Source organism: Oncorhynchus clarkii, unplaced genomic scaffold, assembly GCF_045791955.1.
Source record: "Oncorhynchus clarkii lewisi isolate Uvic-CL-2024 unplaced genomic scaffold, UVic_Ocla_1.0 unplaced_contig_214_pilon_pilon, whole genome shotgun sequence".
Taxonomy (NCBI): domain Eukaryota; kingdom Metazoa; phylum Chordata; class Actinopteri; order Salmoniformes; family Salmonidae; genus Oncorhynchus; species Oncorhynchus clarkii.
In genome coordinates this window covers 115,001-137,888 of record NW_027257928.1, presented here as the reverse complement: position 1 = coordinate 137,888, position 22,888 = coordinate 115,001, and the positions used below count along the sequence as shown (strand labels likewise).

Below are 22,888 nucleotides of genomic sequence, written 5' to 3'. Positions count from 1 at the left end.
TGACAGACTTCTCTTTCTCTCAGACGGTTATAAACTCTCTCAGCTTGACAGACTTCTCTTTCTCCCCGAGACGGTTATAAACTCTCTCAGCTTGACAGACTTCTCTTTCTCTCAGACGGTTATAAACTCTCTCAGCTTGACAGACTTCTCTTTCTCCCTGACGGTTATAAACTCTCTCAGCTTGACAGACGTCTCTTTCTCCCTGACGGTTATAAACTCTCTCAGCTTGACAGACTTCTCTTTCTCCCCGAGACGGTTATAAACTCTCTCAGTTTGACAGACTTCTCTTTCTCCCAGACGGTTATAAACTCTCTCAGCTTGACAGACTTCTCTTTCTCTCAGACGGTTATAAACTCTCTCAGCTTGACAGACTTCTCTTTCTCCCAGACGGTTATAAACTCTCTCAGCTTGACAGACTTCTCTTTCTCTCCCAGACGGTTATAAACTCTCTCAGTTTGACAGACTTCTCTTTCTCTCCCAGACGGTTATAAACTCTCTCAGTTTGACAGACTTCTCTTTCTCCCAGACGGTTATAAACTCTCTCAGCTTGACAGACTTCTCTTTCTCTCCCAGACGGTTATAAACTCTCTCAGCTTGACAGACTTCTCTTTCTCCCAGACGGTTATAAACTCTCTCAGTTTGACAGACTTCTCTTTCTCCCAGACGGTTATAAACTCTCTCAGTTTGACAGACTTCTCTTTCTCCCAGACGGTTATAAACTCTCTCAGCTTGACAGACTTCTCTTTCTCCCAGACGGTTATAAACTCTCTCAGTTTGACAGACTTCTCTTTCTCACCCAGACGGTTATAAACTCTCTCAGTTTGACAGACTTCTCTTTCTCCCAGACGGTTATAAACTCTCTCAGTTTGACTGACTTCTCTTTCTCTCCCAGACGGTTATAAACTCTCTCAGCTTGACAGACTTCTCTTTCTCCCCGAGACGGTTATAAACTCTCTCAGTTTGACAGACTTCTCTTTCTCCCCGAGACGATTATAAACTCTCTCAGTTTGACAGACTTCTCTTTCTCCCCGAGACGGTTATAAACTCTCTCAGTTTGACAGACTTCTCTTTCTCCCCGAGACGGTTATAAACTCTCTCAGTTTGACAGACTTCTCTTTCTCCCTGACGGTTATAAACTCTCTCAGCTTGACAGACTTCTCTTTCTCCCAGACGGTTATAAACTCTCTCAGCTTGACAGACTTCTCTTTCTCCCCGAGACGGTTATAAACTCTCTCAGCTTGACTGACTTCTCTTTCTCTCCCAGACGGTTATAAACTCTCTCAGCTTGACAGACTTCTCGTTCTCCCCCAGACAGTTATAAACTCTCTCAGCTTGACAGACTTCTCTTTCTCCCCGAGACGGTTATAAACTCTCTCAGCTTGACAGACGTCTCTTTCTCCCCGAGACGGTTATAAACTCTCTCAGCTTGACAGACTTCTCTTTCTCCCCGAGACGGTTATAAACTCTCTCAGCTTGACAGACTTCTCTTTCTCCCCGAGACGGTTATAAACTCTCTCAGCTTGACTGACTTCTCTTTCTCCCCGAGACGGTTATAAACTCTCTCAGCTTGACAGACGTCTCTTTCTCCCTGACGGTTATAAACTCTCTCAGCTTGACTGACTTCTCTTTCTCCCCGAGACGGTTATAAACTCTCTCAGCTTGACAGACTTCTCTTTCTCCCAGACGGTTATAAACTCTCTCAGCTTGACAGACTTCTCTTTCTCTCCCAGACGGTTATAAACTCTCTCAGCTTGACAGACTTCTCTTTCTCTCCCAGACGGTTATAAACTCTCTCAGCTTGACAGACTTCTCTTTCTCTCCCAGACGGTTATAAACTCTCTCAGCTTGACAGACTTCTCTTTCTCCCCGAGACGGTTATAAACTCTCTCAGCTTGACAGACACAACGACCACGGCTGTGTCTCAAATGGAACCTTGTTGTCTATTTAATGACCTTTGAACTACATTGTGTCAAAAGGTAGAATAGGGTGGCAGTTGAGACATAAATGTCCTTTTTTTTAAATACGACAGGAACTCCCCGCTCACCCTCTCTTGCCTTGACGTGTCCTGTAAGCTGAAATGATTTATAGACGGTTAGTTCTATCCTCTATTCCTGAGAGACTTGATCCTCTCCATGACTGAACTGTGTCTGTTTCTGCTTCAGATTTTGAGCTAAGAGCTTGATTGCTGTTTAACCCAGAGCAATGTGAGCCTGTCGTCCCGGTGCTTTGTAATCTACTGAAACAATGGGGGGGATATTTACCACAGATTGAACATATTGTCCTTTTCCAGAATGAAACACTTTCCCCCAATATAGGGAACTTCATTTCGACCAGGGTCCATAGCACTGAAAATGGCTGAATAAGGTGCATCCCAAACGGCACCATATTTGATAGGGTCGATAGGGCTCCGGACAAAATGTAGTGCACTACCCTATAACAGCCAACACATTCAGAGCACGTTCAACCCCTTTCAGTGGCCTCGTCGTGTCAGGAAGTGATTGAGTGGGGGAACCTCTCCTTCCTTCCTACCGCGTCACCCTACAGCCTATAGCTGCCTGCATCAGAAATCATTTAACAATTTTCCAGACAATTAAGTCATTTGAGAAGGCAAATCATTTTGGTAATGCAATATAATGAAGTGCTGGGTGGAGAGACACACCGGGAAATAGAACAGAATCCTCTCTTAGTTTCCTGCTACCAAACATGACATTAATAATCATCTGGATTGGATGAGTCACATTTTATGTTCTAGAAAGACATTAGATCAGTGTTGAGCAATTAGTGTTTTTGACCCCCCTTAATTCTGTCTCTCGCTCTCTCTCTCTCTCGTTCTCGCTCTTTCTCTCTCTCTCTCGCTCTCGCTCTCTCTTTCTTTCGCTCTCGTTCTCTCGCTCTCTCTTTCTCTCGGTCTCTCGTTCTCTCTCTTTCTCTGTCTCTCGTTCTCTCTCTTTCTCTGTCTCTCGTTCTCTCTCTCTCTCTCGTTCTCTCTTTGTTTCTCGTTCTCTCTGTCTCTCGTTCTCTCTCGCTCTCTGTCTCTCTTTCTCTCTGTCTCTCCTTCTCTCTCTGTCTCTCGTTCTCTCTCTCTGTCTCTCGTTCTCTCTCTCTCTCTCTCTCTTTATTTCGCTCTGTCTCTCTCTCTCTCTCTCTCCCCCTCCCTCGCTTTGTCTCTCTCTCTCTCTCTCTTTCCCTCTCTCCCTTCCTCCCTACCTCTCTGTCTCTCTCTCTCTCTCTCTCTCTTTCCCTCTCTCCCTTCCTCCCTACCTCTCTGTCTCTCTCTCTCTCTCTCTTTCCCTCTCTCCCTTCCTCCCTACCTCTCTGTCTCTCTCTCTCTCCCCCTCCCTCGCTTTGTCTCTCTCTCTCTCTCTCTCCCTCTCTCCCTTCCTCCCTACCTCTCTGTCTCTCTCTCTCTCTCTCTCTCTTTCCCTCTCTCCCTTCCTCCCTACCTCTCTGTCTCTCCTCCATTCCAGCGGTGCATTGTGGTAACCCGGGGACACCTGCTCACGGCCGTATTTTCCGGGTCGACGGTACGACCTTCACCCACTCTGTAGTCTACTCCTGTATGGATGGATACCTCCTCTCAGGCACGCCCACCAGACACTGTCTGGCCAACGGCACCTGGTCTGGCACCGCTTCTAACTGCACCAGTAAGTACTACTGTTACCTGGTCCAGCACCGTCTCCTAACTGCACCAGTAAGTACTACTGATACCTGGTCCAGCACCGTCTCCTAACTGCACCAGTAAGTACTACTGATACCTGGTCCAGCACCATCTCCTAACTGCACCAGTAAGTACTACTGATACCTGGTCCAGCACCACTTCTAACTGCACCAGTAAGTACTACTGATACCTCGTCCAGCACCGTCTCCTAACTGATCCGAAATGACAAACAAAATGACTGAAAAGTACAACAGTCTGTTAGTTATCCTGAACTGATACTAAATGACTGTCTGTTAGTTATCCTGAACTGATACTAAATGACTGTCTGTTAGTTATCCTGAACTGATACTAAATGACTGTTAGTTATCCTGAACTGAAACTAAATGACAGTCTGTAGTTATCCTGAACTGAAACTAAATGACTGTTAGTTATCCTGAACTGAAACTAAATGACTGTTAGTTATCCTGAACTGATACTAAATGACTGTCTGTTAGTTATCCTGAACTGATACTAAATGACTGTTAGTTATCCTGAACTGAAACTAAATGACTGTTAGTTATCCTGAACTGAAACTAAATGACTGTCTGTTAGTTATCCTGAACTGAAACTAAATGACTGTCTGTTAGTTATCCTGAACTGATACTAAATGACTGTTAGTTATCCTGAACTGAAACTAAATGACTGACTGTTAGTTATCCTGAACTGAAACTAAATGACTGTTAGTTATCCTGAACTGAAACTAAATGACTGTTAGTTATCCTGAACTGAAACTAAATGACTGTTAGTTATCCTGAACTGAAACTAAATGACTGTTAGTTATCCTGAACTGATACTAAATGACTGTTAGTTATCCTGAACTGAAACTAAATGACTGTTAGTTATCCTGAACTGAAACTAAATGACTGTTAGTTATCCTGAACTGAAACTAAATGACTGTTAGTTATCCTGAACTGAAACTAAATGACTGTTAGTTATCCTGAACTGAAACTAAATGACTGTTAGTTATCCTGAACTGAAACTAAATGACTGTTAGTTATCCTGAACTGATACTAAATGACTGTTAGTTATCCTGAACTGAAACTAAATGACTGTCTGTTAGTTATCCTGAACTGAAACTAAATGACTGTTAGTTATCCTGAACTGATACTAAATGACTGTTAGTTATCCTGAACTGAAACTAAATGACTGTCTGTTAGTTATCCTGAACTGATACTAAATGACTGTTAGTTATCCTGAACTGAAACTAAATGACTGTCTGTTAGTTATCCTGAACTGAAACTAAATGACTGTCTGTTAGTTATCCTGAACTGAAACTAAATGACTGTTAGTTATCCTGAACTGAAACTAAATGACTGTTAGTTATCCTGAACTGAAACTAAATGACTGTTAGTTATCCTGAACTGATACTAAATGACTGTAGTTATCCTGAACTGATACTAAATGACTGTCTGTTAGTTATCCTGAACTGAAACTAAATTATTACAAAGATACAGTATAGTGTTACGGTAATATAAAATGCTAAATAGCAGCTAGCCGTAGATGTTGTCCCACTTTCTGTTAGACAGCCTTTAATCTAAACTCATCTTCAGGCACGAGCCCCATATGTTGTAATTGAATTATGTTGTGTCAATCTATATTCAATTGGCCCTATAATAACTCTTTAACAGAATGACATTTCTCCCAGAGCATCATTACTCTTGTGTCTGACTCATTGAAGTACAGACAAGATATAGAATAAGGGGAGGAAGAGGAGGGAGGAGGTGGAGGAGGGGGAGGGAGAGGAGGGAGGGGGAGGGAAGAGGAGGAGGAGGTGGAGGGAGGGGAGGAGGAGGTGGGGGGAGAGGAGGAGGAGAAGGGAGAGGAGGGGGAGGGAGGAGGTGGGGGAGGAAGGAAGTGGAGGGAGAGGAGGGGGAGGAGGAGGGAGATGAAGGAGGAGGCGGAGGAGGGAGAGGAGAGGGAGGAGGTGTAGGGAGAGGAAGGGGATGAGGGTTTCAATTTGGGACAAAAATGAGTCTCTGGAGAGAGAAGTGATGCTTTCCAGGGAGCCTCTCGAGTCGCTCTGAGACAGGCAGAAACATTCAAGTCTGGATCTGCAATGCAACCCTATTCTCTATGTTGAACAGTCCTGTTGACGACCCTATTTTCTATGTAGAACAGTCCTGTTGACGACCCTATTCTCTATGTAGAACAGTCCTGTTGACGACCCTATTCTCTATGTAGAACAGTCCTGTTGACGACCCTATTCTCTATGTAGACCAGTCCTGTTGACGACCCTATTTTCTATGTAGAACAGTCCTGTTGACGACCCTATTCTCTATGTAGACCAGTCCTGTTGACGACCCTATTTTCTATGTAGAACAGTCCTGTTGACGACCCTATTCTCTATGTAGAACAGTCCTGTTGACGACCCTACTCTCTAGGAATAGCTGGGTGCTGCTGCTCATCTGAACTCTGCCTCCCTCCCTCTCTCTCTCTCTCTCTCTCTCTCTCGGTCTCTCTCTCTCTCTGTCTCTCTCTCTCTCTCTCTCTCTCTCTCTCTCTCTCTCTCTCTGTCTCTCTCTCTCTCTCTCTCTGTCTCTCTCTCTGTCTCTCTCTCTCTCTCTGTGTGTCTTTCTCTCGCTCTCTCTCTGTGTGTCTCTCTCGCTCTCTGTGTGTGTGTCTCTCTCTCTCTCTCTGTGTGTCTCTCTCGCTGTCCCCCTCGCTCTTTCCCTGTCCCCCTCTCTCTCTGTCTCTCTCTCTCTCTCTCTCTGTGTGCCTCTCTCGCTGTCCCCCTCGCTCTTTCCCTGTCCCCCTCTCTCTCTGTCTCTCTCTCTCTCTCTCTGTGTGTCTCTCTCTCGCTCTCTCTCTCTGTGTCTCTCTCGCTCTCTGTGTGTGTGTCTCTCTCTCTCTCTCTCTCTCTGTGTGTCTCTCTCGCTGTCCCCCTCGCTCTTTCCCTGTCCCCCTCTCTCTCTGTCTCTCTCTCTCTCTCTCTGTGTGTCTCTCTCGCTGTCCCCCTCGCTCTTTCCCTGTCCCCCTCTCTCTCTCCCTCTAGCTCTCTCTGTCTCTCTCTCTGCCTCTCTCTCTCTCATCCTCTCCTGGCTCCCCCCCCCCCCCCCCACTAGATGTGTGTTTTTGATCGCTCCACTTCAGATGTAACTGACCGGTTCAGGGACACCAACAGTTTGGGTACCAAGAGGTTCTCTCGTTACGTATCCATTAAAGAAGTCGGTCATTTCCTCGGTTCACAAAACCTCACGGCTTTTATTGATCATAGAGGTTCCGAAGGATCAAAGTCAAACACTCTCAAGTAGAAGAGAGAAAAGTCACTCTCAAGGAGAAGAGAGAAAAGTCACTCTCAAGGAGAAGAGAGAAAAGTCACTCTCAAGGAGAAGAGAGAAAAGTCACTCTCAAGGAGAAGAGAGAAAAAGTCACTCTCAAGGAGAAGAGAGAAAAGTCACTCTCAAGGAGAAGAGAGAAAAGTCACTCAAGGAGAAGAGAGAAAAGTCACTCTCAAAGAGAAGAGAGAAAAGTCACTCTCAAGGAGAAGAGAGGAAAGATTGTCTTGTTTCTTGTTGATGACAGCAGTATTGTTAGGACTGGTACTAATATTCTCCCTCAGTAGTTAGGACCACAGATAACATACCTGTTATACAGTAGTTAGGATAACATACCTGTTAATATATAGTAGTTAGGACCACAGATAACATACCTGTTATACAGTAGTTAGGATAACATACCTGTTAATATACAGTAGTTAGGACCACAGATAACATACCTGTTAATATACAGTAGTTAGGATAACATACCTGTTAATATACAGTAGTTAGGACCACAGATAACATACCTGTTGATATACAGTAGTTAGGACCACAGATAACATACCTGTTAATATACAGTAGTTAGGATAACATACCTGTTAATATACAGTAGTTAGGACCACAGATAACATACCTGTTAATATACAGTAGTTAGGATAACATACCTGTTAATATACAGTAGTTAGGACCACAGATACCATACCTGTTAATATACAGTAGTTAGGACCACAGATAACATACCTGTTAATATACAGTAGTTAGGATAACATACCTGTTAATATATAGTAGTTAGGACCACAGATAACATACCTGTTAATATACAGTAGTTAGGACCACAGATAACATACCTGTTAATATACAGTAGTTAGGACCACAGATAACATACCTGTTAATATACAGTAGTTAGGACCACAGATAACATACCTGTTAATATACAGTAGTTAGGACCACAGATACCATACCTGTTAATATACAGTAGTTAGGACCACAGATAACATACCTGTTAATATACAGTAGTTAGGACCACAGATACCATAACTGTTAATATACAGCAGTCTGACTCTGTGGTGATAGTATTTTTGCTAGGAGATAGCTAGAACATTTGGCTAGAGACACATAGCATTGGATGATTTATGGATTGTTCCCTCGTTCCTGGTGTCCTCTCTCTGCCCACCAATCATGTGTTTAGTGGTTGGTATAAAGCTGTAGCAGCTGCTTGCCAATGTGTCCTCTCTCTGTCAGTTTAGCCAGTTTTTCTCTCTCTCTCTCTTTGTTTCTTTCTCTTTCTATCTATCTCTGTCTCTCTCTTTGTCTCTCTCTGTCTCTCTCTTTGTCTCTCTCTGTCTCTGTGTCTGTCTCTATCTCTTTCTATTTCTGTTTGTCTCTCTCTCTTTCTATCTCTCTGTCTCTCTGTGTCTCTGTCTCTCTCTTTCATCTGTCTCTCTCTCCTCGATCTCTCTCTCTCCTCTCTGTCTCTCTCTTTCATCTGTCTCTCTCTCCTCGATCTCTCTCTCTCCTCCCTGTCTCTCTCTCCTCCCTGTCTCTCTCTCTTTCCTCTCTCTGTCTCTCTTTCCTCTCTTTCCTCTGTCTCTGTCTCTCTCATCTCTGTCTCTCTCTTTCATCTCTTTCTCTCTCTTCTCCGTCTCTTTCTCTCTCTCGTTCCTCTCTCTGTCTCTCTCCTCTCTGTCTCTCTCTTTCATCTCTGTCGCTCTCTCCTCCATCTCTCTCTCTCTCCTCCCTGTCTCTCTCTTCTCTGTCTCTCTCTCCCTCCTCTCAATTTCAATTCAATTCAATTCAAGGGCTTTATTGGCATGGGAAACATGTGTTAACATTGCCAAAGCAAGTGAGGTAGACAACATACAAAGTGAATATATAAAGTGAAAAACAACAAAAAATTTCTCGTGGCAACAGGTCACAAATCTTGCTGCTGTGAGGGCACACTGTGGAATTTCACCCAGTAGATATGGGAGTTTTTCAAATTTGGATTTGTTTTCGAATTCTTTGTGGATCTGTGTAATCTGAGGGAAATATGTCTCTCTCTCTCTTTCCTCTCTTTCCTCCCTGTATCTCTCTCTTTCCTCTCTCTGTCTCTCTTTCCTCTCTTTCCTCTCTCTGTCTCTGTCTCTCTCCTCTCTGTCTCTCTCTTTCATCTCTTTCTCTCTCTTCTCCGTCTCTTTCTCTCTCTCTTTCCTCTCTCTGTCTCTCTCTCTCTCCTCTCTCTCTCTCTTTCCTCTCTTTCCTCTCTGTCTCTCTCTTTCATCTCTGTCGCTCTCTCCTCCGTCTCTCTCTCTCTCCTCCCTGTCTCTCTCTTCTCTGTCTCTCTCTCTCTCTCTGTCTCTCTCTTCTCTGTCTCTCTCTCTCTCCTCTCTCTCTATCTTTCCTCTCTTTCCTCTCTGTCTCTCTCTCCTCTCTCTCTCTCTTTCCTCTCTTTCCTCTCTCTGTCTCTCTTTCCTCTCTTTCCTCTCTCTGTCTCTCTCCTCTCTGTCTCTCTCTTTCATCTCTTTCTCTCTCTTCTCCGTCTCTTTCTCGCTTTCCTCTCTCGGTCTCTCTCCTCTCTGTCTCTCTCTTTCATCTCTGTCGCTCTCTCCTCCGTCTCTCTCTCTCTCCTCCCTGTCTCTCTCTTCTCTGTCTCTCTCTCTCTCCTCTCTCTCTCTCTTTCCTCTCTTTCCTCCCTGTCTCTCTCTCCTCCCTGTCTCTCTCTCTTTCCTCTCTCTGTCTCTCTTTCCTCTCTCTGTCTCTGTCTCTCTCCTCTCTGTCTCTCTCGTTCATCTCTTTCTCTCTCTTCTCTGTCTCTTTCTCTCTCTCTTTCCTCTCTCTGTCTCTCTCTTCTCTGTCTCTCTCTTTCATCTCTGTCGCTCTCTCCTCCGTCTCTCTCTCTCTCCTCCCTGTCTCTCTCTTCTCTGTCTCTCTCTCTCCTCTCTCTCTCTCTTTCCTCTCTGTCTCTCTCTCTCCTCTCTCTCTCTTTCCTCTCTTTCCTCTCTGTCTCTCTCTCTCCTCTCTCTCTCTCTCTTTCCTCTCTCTCCTCTCTGTCTCTCTATCTCCTCTCTGTCTCTCTCTCTCCTCTCTCTCTCTCTCTCCTCTCTCCCTCTCTCTTTCCTCTCTCTCCTCTCTGTCTCTCTCTCTCTCCTCCCTGTCTCTCTCTTCTCTGTCTCTCTCTCTCTCCTCTCTCTCTCTCTTTCCTCTCTTTCCTCTCTGTCTCTCTCTCTCCTTTCTCTCTCTCTCTTTCCTCTCTTTCATCTCTGTCTCTCTCTTTCATCTCTCTCTCTATTCTCCCTGTCTCTCTCTTCTCTGTCTCTCTCTCTCTCCTCTCTCTCTCTCTTTCCTCTCTTTCCTCTCTGTCTCTCTCGATGCAGACAATGTTTTTATTGAGCGGATGGTCAGGGGGGGGGGTCGGAACATCATTACAAATAATTAGTAGACTGCAAATCGTTTGTTTGTTTTTTGGCTCAGAAAACATGGTCCGCCAAATAAAACCACCCGGGAGGCCAAATTCGACCCGCGGGCCACCAGTTGTGGACCCCTGAGATACAGCATAGTGACTGAGGCTCTAATGAAAAGCTCAGTTCTATTGTTGAATAGATGAACTCAGCATCCCACAGCTCTCTCTACATTACAATGGCTGTGTCCCAAACGGAACCCTGTTCCCTATACATATTTCTCCACCATAGCCCTATGGGCCCTGGTCAAAAGTAGTGCACTACATAGGAAATAGGGTGCCATTTTGGGAAGTAGACTATTGTCCTGACTGGCTGACTGGCTGACTTATTTTACGTTAGCCTTGCCCCATAGGATGAAGGTAAGACTGAGTCTAGGTTTCGTGTTACTGGTTGGAATTATTTTTGATTTGGTTTGAGATGTTATTTGTTTAAAGTTTTAATCAACAGTTGGTTGAGAACTTAAAGCGTGTTTTAAGGATGTACTGCTGCGGCTATTCCGTTGTGATGAAATGTTTCGTCTGGCCGTTTCCTGGCCGTTTCATGATCTTCTATTCAGGTCTAATTATAGAAGAGTCTTTCAGGATCTTCTATTCAGGTCTAATTATAGAAGAGTCTTTCAGGACCACACGACAACTCAAAGTACACACAGAGCTCTGATCGTATATGACATCTCCTCTGATCGTATTTGACATCATCTCCTCTGACTGTATATGACATCATCTCCTCTGACTGTATATGACATCATCTTCTCTGACGGTATATGACATTCTCCTCTGATCGTATATGACATCATCTTCTCTGACGGTATATGACATTCTCCTCTGATCGTATATGACATCATCTCCTCTGATCGCATATGACATCATCTCCTCTGATCGTTTATGACATCATCTCCTCTGATCTCCTCTGATCGTATATGACATCATCTCCTCTGACGGTATATGACATCATCTCCTCTGACCGTATATGACATCATCTCCTCTGATCGCATATGACATCATCTCCTCTGACGGTATATGACATCATCTCCTCTGATCGAATATGACATCATCTCCTCTGACTGTATATGACATTGTGTCCTCTGACGGTATATGCCATCATCTCCTCTGACGGTATATGACATCATCTCCTCTGACGGTATATGCCATCATCTACTCTGATTGCATATGCCATCATCTCCTCTGATTGCATATGACATCATCTCCTCTGATCGTATATGACATCATCTCCTCTGACGGTATATGACATCATCTCCTCTGATCGTATATGACTCATCTCCTCTGATCGAATATGACATCATCTCCTCTGACGGTATATGACATCATCAACCACTGATCTGGGACCAGGCTATAACACTGATCTGAGACCAGGCTATAACACTGATCTGGGTCCAGGCTATAACACTGATCTGAGACCAGGCTATAACACAACCACTGATCTGAGACCAGGCTATAACACAACCACTGATCTGGGACCAGGCTATAACACTGATCTGGGACCAGGCTATAACACTGATCTGGGACCAGGCTATAACACAACCACTGACCTGGGACCAGACTATAACACTGATCTGGGACCAGGCTATAACACTGATCTGGGACCAGGCTATAACACAATCACTGATCTGGGACCAGTCTATAACACAACCACTGATCTGGGACCAGTCTATAACACTGATCTGGGACCAGGCTATAACACTGATCAGGGACCAGGCTATAACACTGATCTGGGACAGGCTATAACACAACCACTGATCTGGGACCAGGCTGTAACACTGATCTGGGACCAGTCTATAACACTGATCTGGGACCAGGCTACAACACTGATCTGGGACCAGGCTATAAGACAACCACTGATCTGGGACCAGTCTACAACGATCCCACTAATGTCGATCCCTCTCCCTGTCTGTCTCTGTATCGTCCCACCAGTGATCAGCTGTGTTGACCCAGGTGTTCCTGCTAATGGTCTACGGTTTGGAGAGGACTTCACTGTGGGCCACAACGTCACCTTCATGTGCCAGCCTGGCTACCTGATAGAGGCAGGCGGGGCCTCAACTCGCACCTGTACCCACAATGGCACATGGAGCGCCACCACTCCCATCTGCAAAGGTACGACATCTGATGATGATGATGATGGTGTGATGATGATGGTGGTGGTGGTGACGATGGTGAAGATTATGGGGATGATGGTGATGACGATGATGAGTATGGTGATATGGTGAAGATTATGGGGATGATGAAGAGTGTGGTGATGATGATGAAGATGGTGATGGTGATAATGATGAAGATGAGGGTGATGATGAAGAGTGTGGTGATGATGGTGATGATGATGATTATGGTGATGATGGTGGTGATGATGAAGATGAGGGTGATGGTGATAATGATGAAGATGAGGGTGATGATGATGAGGGTGATGATGGTGGTGATGATGAAGAGTGTGGTGATGATGATGAAGATAGTGATAATGATGATGATGAGGGTGATGATGGTGGTGATGATGAAGAGTATGGTGATGATGATGATTATGGTGATGATGAAGATTATGGTGATGATGAGTGTGGTGATGATGATGAAGATAGTGATAATGATGATGATGAGGGTGATGATGATGAGGTTGATGATGATGACGATGGTGATAATGATGATGATGAGGGTGATGATGATGGTGGTGATGATGAGGGTGATGATGATGAGGGTGATGATGGTGGTGATGATGATGAGGGTGATGATGGTGGTGATGATGAAGATGAGGGTGATGGTGATAATGATGAAGATGAGGGTGATGATTAGGGTGATGATGGTGGTGATGATGAAGAGTATGGTGATGATGGTGGTGATGATGAAGATAATGATGAAGATGAGGGTGATGGTGATAATGATGAAGATGAGGGTGATGATGATGAGGGTGATGATGGTGGTGATGATGCAGAGTATGGTGATGATGGTGGTGATGATGAAGATAATGATGAAGATGAGGGTGATGATGATGAGGGTGATGATGGTGGTGATGATGAAGAGTATGGTGATGATGATGATATGGGTCCTCTCAGATTACAGGAATGAAAATATGTCACAAAGCCATTTTATTAGATGTTATGAAAATTCCTGATGTCCCAGAAATCCTGTTTTTAAGGATTCCTGAATTTCCTGAATTTCCTACATATTCCCTCGTAATTCCAGGATTCTTTCAACCAGGATGACTCGAAAACCGAGGAATTTTACCATAAATTACCAGATTTTTGCAACCCTAGTTCTCATCAATTATTCCGTCAGCTAAAACCAAATGAAATTATCGTCCTTAAACAAGCAGCGACCCCCCTTTTTACTCACGTCTCTCTTTGATATCAAAGAGGGATTTTAAGAGAAAGTCCCAAGTTGTACGGTTTTATGTCAACTGTGCGTCAGGCCCAAGATGATGACAACGACGAGTGAAGATGCTCGACTCTCTATATAACACACATTATTAAAAAACTAGAGTATTGTAATGTCAGAATCATACGCCTGGCTCCTCTTCTGTTCTGGTTGGATGAACATTCACAGTTTCTATACCCGTTGAGGAAACCCCACTTCCATGAGCGCTGAAGCAGATCACATGTATTACAGGAGAGAAGAAATAGATTTACATATTTGGCAACAAAGTCCCAAAACGAAATGGTTTGCATGTCAAATTGGCTCCCTGTGTACTATATAGTGCCCTACCCGAGCCCTTCACGTACCCTACCGGAGCCCTACCGGAGCCCTACCGGAGCCCTACCGGAGCCCTACCCGAGCCCTACCGGAGCCCTACCGGAGCCCTACCCGAGCCCTACCCGAGCCCTTCCCGAGCCCTACCGGAGCCCTACCCGAGTCCTACCCGAGCCCTACCCGAGCCCTACCGGAGCCCTACCGGAGCCCTACCTGAGCCCTACCCGAGCCCTTCCCGAGCCCTACCCGAGCCCTACCCGAGCCCTTCCCGAGCCCTACCCGAGCCCTACCCGAGCCCTACCCGATCCCTACCCGAGCCCTTCCCGAGCCCTACCCGAGCCCTAACCGAGCCCTTCCCGAGCCCTACCCGAGCCCTACCCGAGTCCTACCCGAGCCCTACCGGAGCCCTACCCAAGCCCTACCGGAGCCCTACCGGACCCCTACCCGAGCCCTTCCCGAGCCCTACCGGAGCCCTACCCGAGCCCTACCCGAGCCCTACCGGAGCCCTACCGGAGCCCTACCCGAGCCCTACCCGAGCCCTTCCCGAGCCCTACCAGAGCCCTACCCAAGCCCTTCCCGAGCCCTACCCGAGCCCATCCCGAGCCCTACCAGAGCCCTACCCGAGCCCTTCCCGAGCCCTACCCGAGCCCTACCCGAGCCCTACCAGAGCCCTTCCCGAGCCCTACCCGAGCCCTGTTTGAAGGTAGTGCACTATATAGGGAAAAGGGTGCCATTGGGCTCTGGTCTAAAGTAGTGCACTATATAGGGAATAGGGTGCCATAGGGCTCTGGTCTAAAGTAGTGCACTATATAGGGAATAGGGTGCCATAGGGCTCTGGTCTAAAGTAGTGCACTATATAGGGAATAGGGTGCCATTTGAGAGGTACACAGTATCGTGTTCACATTAAGTACTGCAGTGGCGCCCGGAAGGCAGCAAGCGGCGAGCGGCGTGGACAGACAAGGCAAATGGGACACGGTTGCTAAGGAACAGATCCCAGCAATAAAAGAGCACAGGATAGCCATTCACACACACACACACACACACACATCTGTCTACCCTCAGTGTGTCGATCATCTGTCTACCCTCAGTGTGTCGATCATCTATCTACCCTCAGTGTGTCGATCATCTGTCTACCCTCAGTGTGTCGATCATCTGTCTACCCTAGATCGTCTGTCTACCCTCAGTGTGTCGATCACCTGTCTACCCTCAGTGTGTCGATCATCTGTCTACCCTCAGTGTGTCGATCATCTGTCTACCCTCAGTGTGTCGATCATCTGTCTACCCTCAGTGTGTCGATCATCTGTCTACCCTCAGTGTGTTGATCATCTGTCTACCCTCAGTGTGTCGATCATCTGTCTACCCTCAGTGTGTCGATCATCTGTCTACCCTCAGTGTGTTGATCATCTGTCTGCCCTCAGTGTGTTGATCATCTGTCTACCCTCAGTGTGTCGATCCTCTGTCTACCCTCAGTGTGTCGATCCTCTGTCTACCCTCAGTGTGTCGATCATCTGTCTACCCTCAGTGTGTCGATCATCTGTCTACCCTCAGTGTGTTGATCCTGTTAATCTACCATGACTGGTGTTAATATCAATGGAGTTAGTTACTGTAGGTGACACCAAGCAAGATTTGGTGCTGGGATCCCGAGATTACACTCCTACATATCTCACTCACTCACTCACTCGCTCACTCACTCACTCACTCACTCACTCACTCACTCACTCACTCACGCACTCACTCACTCACTCACTCACTCACTCACTCACACACTCACTCACACACTCACTCACTCACTCACTCACTCACTCACTCACTCCAAGTGGCCTCAGACAGAGTTCTTATTAATATGGCATCCTCTCACACACCCAAGCAGTCTTCCTCTCACACAACCAAGCAGTCTTCGTAGTAACATGCTATCCTCTCACACACCCAAGCAGTCTTCGTAGTAACATGCTATCCTCTCACACACCCAAGCAGTCTTCGTAGTAACATGCTATCCTCTCACACACCCAAGCAGTCTTCCTCTCACACACCCAAGCAGTCTTCGTAGTAACATGCCATCCTCTCACACACCCAAGCAGTCTTCGTAGTAACATGCCATCCTCTCACACACCCAAGCAGTCTTCCTCTCACACACCCAAGCAGTCTTCCTCTCACACACCCAAGCAGTCTTCCTCTCACACACCCAAGCAGTCTTCGTAGTAACATGCTATCCTCTCACACACCCAAGCAGTCTTCCTCTCGCACACCCAAGCAGTCTTCCTCTCACACCCCCAAGCAGTCTTCCTCTCACACACCCAAGCAGTCTTCATAGTAACATGGCATCCTCTCACACACCCAAGCAGTCTTCGTAGTAACATGACATCCTCTCACACACCCAAGCAGTCTTCCTCTCGCACACCCAAGCAGTCTTCGTAGTAACATGCCATCTTCTCACACACCCAAGCAGTCTTCCTCTCGCACACCCAAGCAGTCTTCCTCTCACACACCCAAGCAGTCTTCCTCTCACACACCCAAGCAGTCTTCGTAGTAACATGTCATGCTATCTGTTCCATTATTAAGTCTTCCTGTGGTGGTCTGCTGGATAGATCCCTGAACGTATTGCTCTGATTGTGTGTGTGTGTGTGTGTGTGTGTGTGTGTGTGTGTGTGTGTGTGTGTGTGTGTGTGTGTGTGTGTGTGTGTGTGTGTGTGTGTGTGTGTGTGTGTGTGTGTGTGTATGTGTGTGTGTGTGTGTGTGTGTGTGTGTGTGTGTGTGTGTGTGTGTGTGTGTGTGTGACTCAACTCAGACAGACTGGTGTTGATGAGTCAAGTCCCCTGCAACTCAACTCAGACAGACTGGTGTTGATGAGTCAAGTCCCCTGCAACTCAACTCAGACAGACTGGTGTTGATGAGTCAAGTCCCCTGCAACTCAACTCAGACAGACTGGTGTTGATGAGTCAAGTCCCCTGCAACTCAACTCAGACAGACTGGTGTTGATGAGTCAAGTCCCCTGCAACTCAACTCAGACAGACTGGTGTTGATGAGTCAAGTCCCCTGCAACTCAACTCAGACAGACTGGTGTTGATGAGTCAAGTCCCCTGCAACTCAACTCAGACAGCCAGGCCATCCCTCATCTATCCCAGCTGTACCTAGCATGACTCAACAGGCAGTCCATCCCTCATCTATCCCAGCTGTACCTAGCATGACTCAGACAGCCTGTCCATTCCTCATCTATCCCAGCTGTACATAGCATGACTCAGACAGCCAGTCCATCCCTCATCTATCCCAGCTGTACCTAGCATGACTCAACAGACAGCCAGTCCATCCCTCATCTATCCCAGCTGTACCTAGCATGACTCAGACAGACAGCCAGTCCATCCCTCATCTATCCCAGCTGTACCTAGCATGACTCAGACAGCTAGTCCATCCCTCATCTATCCCAGCTGTACCTAGCATGACTCAGACAGCCTGTCCATCCCTCATCTATCCCAGCTGTACCTAGCATGACTCAACAGACAGCCAGTCCATCCCTCATCTATCCCAGCTGTACCTAGCATGACTCAACAGACAGCCAGTCCATCCCTCATCTATCACAGCTTTGCCTTGTTCAGTTCAGACAGCCAGTCTTGTCAGCCAGTAAACAGCCTGGTGGTGAGGAGTGAGGAGGGTCCAATCTCTCTTACCTCAGACAGCCAGTCTTGTCAGCCAGTAAACAGCCTGGTGGTGAGGAGTGAGGAGGGTCCAATCTCTCTTACCTCAGACAGACAGTCTGCTGTGCACCCAGTCTGGTATTGAGAAGTCACATCCCATGGTTCCAGAGCTCCACCTCTCCATACTATACAGACTGTGTGTCGGCTGGGACCAGGTTTCCTCATCTCTCTGCTAGCTGCAGACTGACAGTGTTGCAGTCAACCTGACAGGGTTGAGTCTCGCCCCAGAGCTCCACCTCTCCATACTATACAGACTGTGTGTCGGCTGGGACCAGGGTTCCTCATCTCTCTGCTAGCTGCAGACTGACAGTGTTGCAGTCAACCTGACAGGGTGGAGTCTGACCCCAGGCCTTCACCTCTCTTGCCTGTAGACAGGGCACCTGATGGAGGCCTGAGTGAGACTGCTGCTGTCAGTAACACTTCTACCAGTAACCTCTGACCTGTGTGTAGTAGTCAGTGAGAGTGATTCTACCATTAACCTCTGACCTGTGTTTAGTAGTCAGTGAGAGTGATTCTACCATTAACCTCTGACCTGTGTTTAGTAGTCAGTGAGAGTGATTCTACCATTAACCTCTGACCTGTTTGTAAAGCCAGAGGGGCTGTTGTTATAGTGCGATTAGTCCTGTTCCATCAAGAATAGAATAGATATTCTACATCAAGAATAGAATAGATATTCTACATCAAGAATATAATAGATATTCTAGATCTAGAATAGAATAGAACAGATATTCTACATCAAGAATAGAATATATATTCTACATCAAGAATAGATATTCTACATCAAGAATATAATATATATTTTACATCTAGAATAGAGTAGATATTCTACATCAAGAATAGAATAGATATTCTACATCAAGAATATAATAGATATTCTACATCAAGAATAGAATAGATATTCTACATCAAGAATAGAATAGAACAGATATTCTACATCTAGAATAGAATAGATATTCTACATCAAGAATAGAATAGATATTCTACATCAAGAATAGAATAGATATTCTACATCAAGAATAGAATAGATATTCTACATCAAGAATAGAATATATATTCTACATCAAGAATAGAATAGATATTCTACATCAAGAATAGAATAGATATTCTACATCAAGAATATAATATATATTCTACATCAAGAATAGAATAGATATTCTACATCAAGAATAGAATAGATATTCTACATCAAGAATAGAATAGATATTCTACATCAAGAATAGAATAGATATTCTACATCAAGAATAAAATAGATATTCTACATCAAGAATATAATAGATATTCTACATCAAGAATAGAATAAACAGATATTCTACATCTAGAATATAACAGATATTCTACATCAAGAATATAATAGATATTCTACATCAAGAATAGAATAGATATTCTACATCAAGAATATAATATATATTCTAAATCAAATCAAATCAAATCAAATCAAATTTTATTTGTCACATACACATGGTTAGCAGATGTTAATGCGAGTGTAGCGAAATGCTTGTGCTTCTAGTTCCGACAATGCAGTAATAACAAGTAATCTAACTAACAATTCCAAAACTACTGTCTTGTACACAGTGTAAGGGGATAAAGAATATGTACATAAGGATATATGAATGAGTGATGGTACAGAGCAGCATAGGCAAGATACAGTAGATGGTATCGGGTACAGTATGTACAAATGAGATGAGTATGTAAACAAAGTGGCATAGTATAGTATAAAGTGGCTAGTGATACATGTATTACATAAGGATACCGTCGATGATATAGAGTACAGTATATACGTATGCGTATGAGATGAATAATGTAGGGTAAGTAACATTTATATAAGGTAGCATTGTTTAAAGTGGCTAGTGATATATTTACATCATTTCCCATCAATTCCCATTATTAAAGTGGCTGGAGTTGAGTCAGTGTCAGTGTGTTGGCAGCAGCCACTCAGTGTTAGTGGTGGCTGTTTAACAGTCTGATGGCCTTGAGATAGAAGCTGTTTTTCAGTCTCTCGGTCCCAGCTTTGATGCACCTGTACTGACCTCGCCTTCTGGATGATAGCGGGGTGAACAGGCAGTGGCTCGGGTGGTTGATGTCCTTGATGATCTTTATGGCCTTCCTGTGACATCGGGTGGTGTAGGTGTCCTGGAGGGCAGGTAGTTTGCCCCCGGTGATGCGTTGTGCAGACCTCACTACCCTCTGGAGAGCCTTACGGTTGAGGGCGGTGCAGTTGCCATACCAGGCGGTGATACAGCCCGCCAGGATGCTCTCGATTGTGCATCTGTAGAAGTTTGTGAGTGCTTTTGGTGACAAGCCAAATTTCTTCAGCCTCCTGAGGTTGAAGAGGCGCTGCTGCGCCTTCTTCACGATGCTGTCTGTGTGAGTGGACCAATTCAGTTTGTCTGTGATGTGTATGCCGAGGAACTTAAAACTTGCTACCCTCTCCACTACTGTTCCATCGATGTGGATAGGGGGGTGTTCCCTCTGCTGTTTCCTGAAGTCCACAATCATCTCCTTAGTTTTGTTGACGTTGAGTGTGAGGTTGTTTTCCTGACACCACACTCCGAGGGCCCTCACCTCCTCCCTGTAGGCCGTCTCATCGTTGTTGGTAATCAAGCCTACCACTGTTGTGTCGTCCGCAAACTTGATGATTGAGTTGGAGGCGTGCGTGGCCACGCAGTCGTGGGTGAACAGGGAGTACAGGAGAGGGCTCAGAACGCAACCTTGTGGGGCCCCAGTGTTAAGGATCAGCGGGGAGGAGATGTTGTTGCCTACCCTCACCACCTGGGGGCGGCCCGTCAGGAAGTCCAGTACCCAGTTGCACAGGGCGGGGTCGAGACCCAGGGTCTCGAGCTTGATGACGAGCTTGGAGGGTACTATGGTGTTGAATGCCGAGCTGTAGTCGATGAACAGCATTCTCACATAGGTATTCCTCTTGTCCAGATGGGTTAGGGCAGTGTGCAGTGTGGTTGAGATTGCATCGTCTGTGGACCTATTTGGGCGGTAAGCAAATTGGAGTGGGTCTAGGGTGTCAGGTAGGGTGGAGGTGATATGGTCCTTGACTAGTCTCTCAAAGCACTTCATGATGACGGATGTGAGTGCTACGGGGCGGTAGTCATTTAGCTCAGTTACCTTAGCTTTCTTGGGAACAGGAACAATGGTGGCCCTCTTGAAGCATGTGGGAACAGCAGACTGGTATAGGGATTGATTGAATATGTCCGTAAACACACCGGCCAGCTGGTCTGCGCATGCTCTGAGGGCGCGGCTGGGGATGCCATCTGGGCCTGCAGCCTTGCGAGGGTTAACACGTTTAAATGTCTTACTCACCTCGGCTGCAGTGAAGGAGAGACCGCATGTTTTCGTTGCAGGCCGTGTCAGTGGCACTGTATTGTCCTCAAAGCGGGCAAAAAAGTTATTTAGTCTGCCTGGGAGCAAGACATCCTGGTCCGTGACTGGGCTGGGTTTCTTCCTGTAGTCCGTGATTGACTGTAGACCCTGCCACATGCCTCTTGTGTCTGAGCCGTTGAATTGAGATTCTACTTTGTCTCTGTACTGGCGCTTAGCTTGTTTGATAGCCTTGCGGAGGGAATAGCTGCACTGTTTGTATTCGGTCATGTTACCAGACACCTTGCCCTGATTAAAAGCAGTGGTTCGCGCTTTCAGTTTCACACGAATGCTGCCATCAATCCACGGTTTCTGGTTAGGGAATGTTTTAATCGTTGCTATGGGAACGACATCTTCAACGCACGTTCTAATGAACTCGCACACCGAATCAGCGTATTCGTCAATGTTGTTATCTGACGCAATACGAAACATCTCCCAGTCCACGTGATGGAAGCAGTCTTGGAGTGTGGAGTCAGCTTGGTCGGACCAGCGTTGGACAGACCTCAGCGTGGGAGCCTCTTGTTTTAGTTTCTGTCTGTAGGCAGGGATCAACAAAATGGAGTCGTGGTCAGCTTTTCCGAAAGGGGGGCGGGGCAGGGCCTTATATGCGTCGCGGAAGTTAGAGTAACAATGGTCCAAGGTCTTTCCTCCCCTGGTTGCGCAATCGATATGCTGATAAAATTTGGGGAGTCTTGTTTTCAGATTAGCCTTGTTAAAATCCCCAGCTACAATGAATGCAGCCTCCGGATAAATTGTTTCCAGTTTGCAGAGAGTTAAATAAAGTTCGTTCAGAGCCATCGATGTGTCTGCTTGGGGGGGGATATATACGGCTGTGATTATAATCGAAGAGAATTCTCTTGGTAGATAATGCGGTCTACATTTGATTGTGAGGAATTCTAAATCAGGTGAACAGAAGGATTTGAGTTCCTGTATGTTTCTTTCATCGCACCATGTCACGTTAGTCATAAGGCATACGCCCCCGCCCCTCTTTTTACCAGAAAGATGTTTTTTCCTGTCTGCGCGATGCGTGGAGAAACCTGTTGGCTGCACCGCTTCGGATTGCGTCTCTCCAGTAAGCCACGTTTCCGTGAAGCAAAGAACGTTACAGTCTCTGATGTCCCTCTGGAATGCTACCCTTGCTCGGATTTCATCAACCTTGTTGTCAAGAGACTGGACATTGGCAAGAAGAATGCTAGGGAGTGGTGCGCGCTGTGCCCGTCTCCGGAGTCTGACCAGAAGACCGCCTCGTTTCCCTCTCTTTCGGAGTCGTTTTTTTGGGTCGCTGCATAGGATCCACTCCGTTGTCCTGTTTGTAAGGCAGAACACAGGATCCGCGTCGCGAAAAACATATTCTTGGTCGTACTGATGGTGAGTTGATGCTGATCTTATATTCAGTAGTTCTTCTCGACTGTATGTAATGAAACCTAAGATGACCTGGGGTACTAATGTAAGAAATAACACGTAAAAAAACAAAAAACTGCATAGTTTCCTAGGAACGCGAAGTGAGGCGGCCATCTCTGTCGGCGCCGGAAGTTAATACGTAGAATATAATATTCTACATCAAGAATAGAATAGATATTCTACATCAAGAATAGAATAGATATTCTACATCAAGAATATAATAGATATTCTACATCAAGAATAGAACAGATATTCTATATCAAGAATAGAATAAACAGACATTCTACATCTAGAATAGAATAGAACAGATATTCTACATCAAGAATATAATAGATATTCTACATCAAGATTAGAA

General features: G+C 45.7%; 1 protein-coding gene across 1 annotated transcript in view; it reads left to right on the top strand.

Moving 5' to 3' along the window:
- Positions 1-22,888, top strand: part of LOC139393681 (CUB and sushi domain-containing protein 3-like) — a gene marked incomplete at its 5' end in the record, with an annotated part of 562,572 nt that overhangs the window by 491,373 nt on the left and 48,311 nt on the right. Inside the window, 2 exons of the mRNA XM_071142025.1 lie at positions 3,468-3,644; positions 12,320-12,499. Of these exons, the coding sequence (XP_070998126.1) occupies positions 3,468-3,644; positions 12,320-12,499 (357 nt within the window). The remainder of the gene's footprint in view (positions 1-3,467; positions 3,645-12,319; positions 12,500-22,888) is intronic.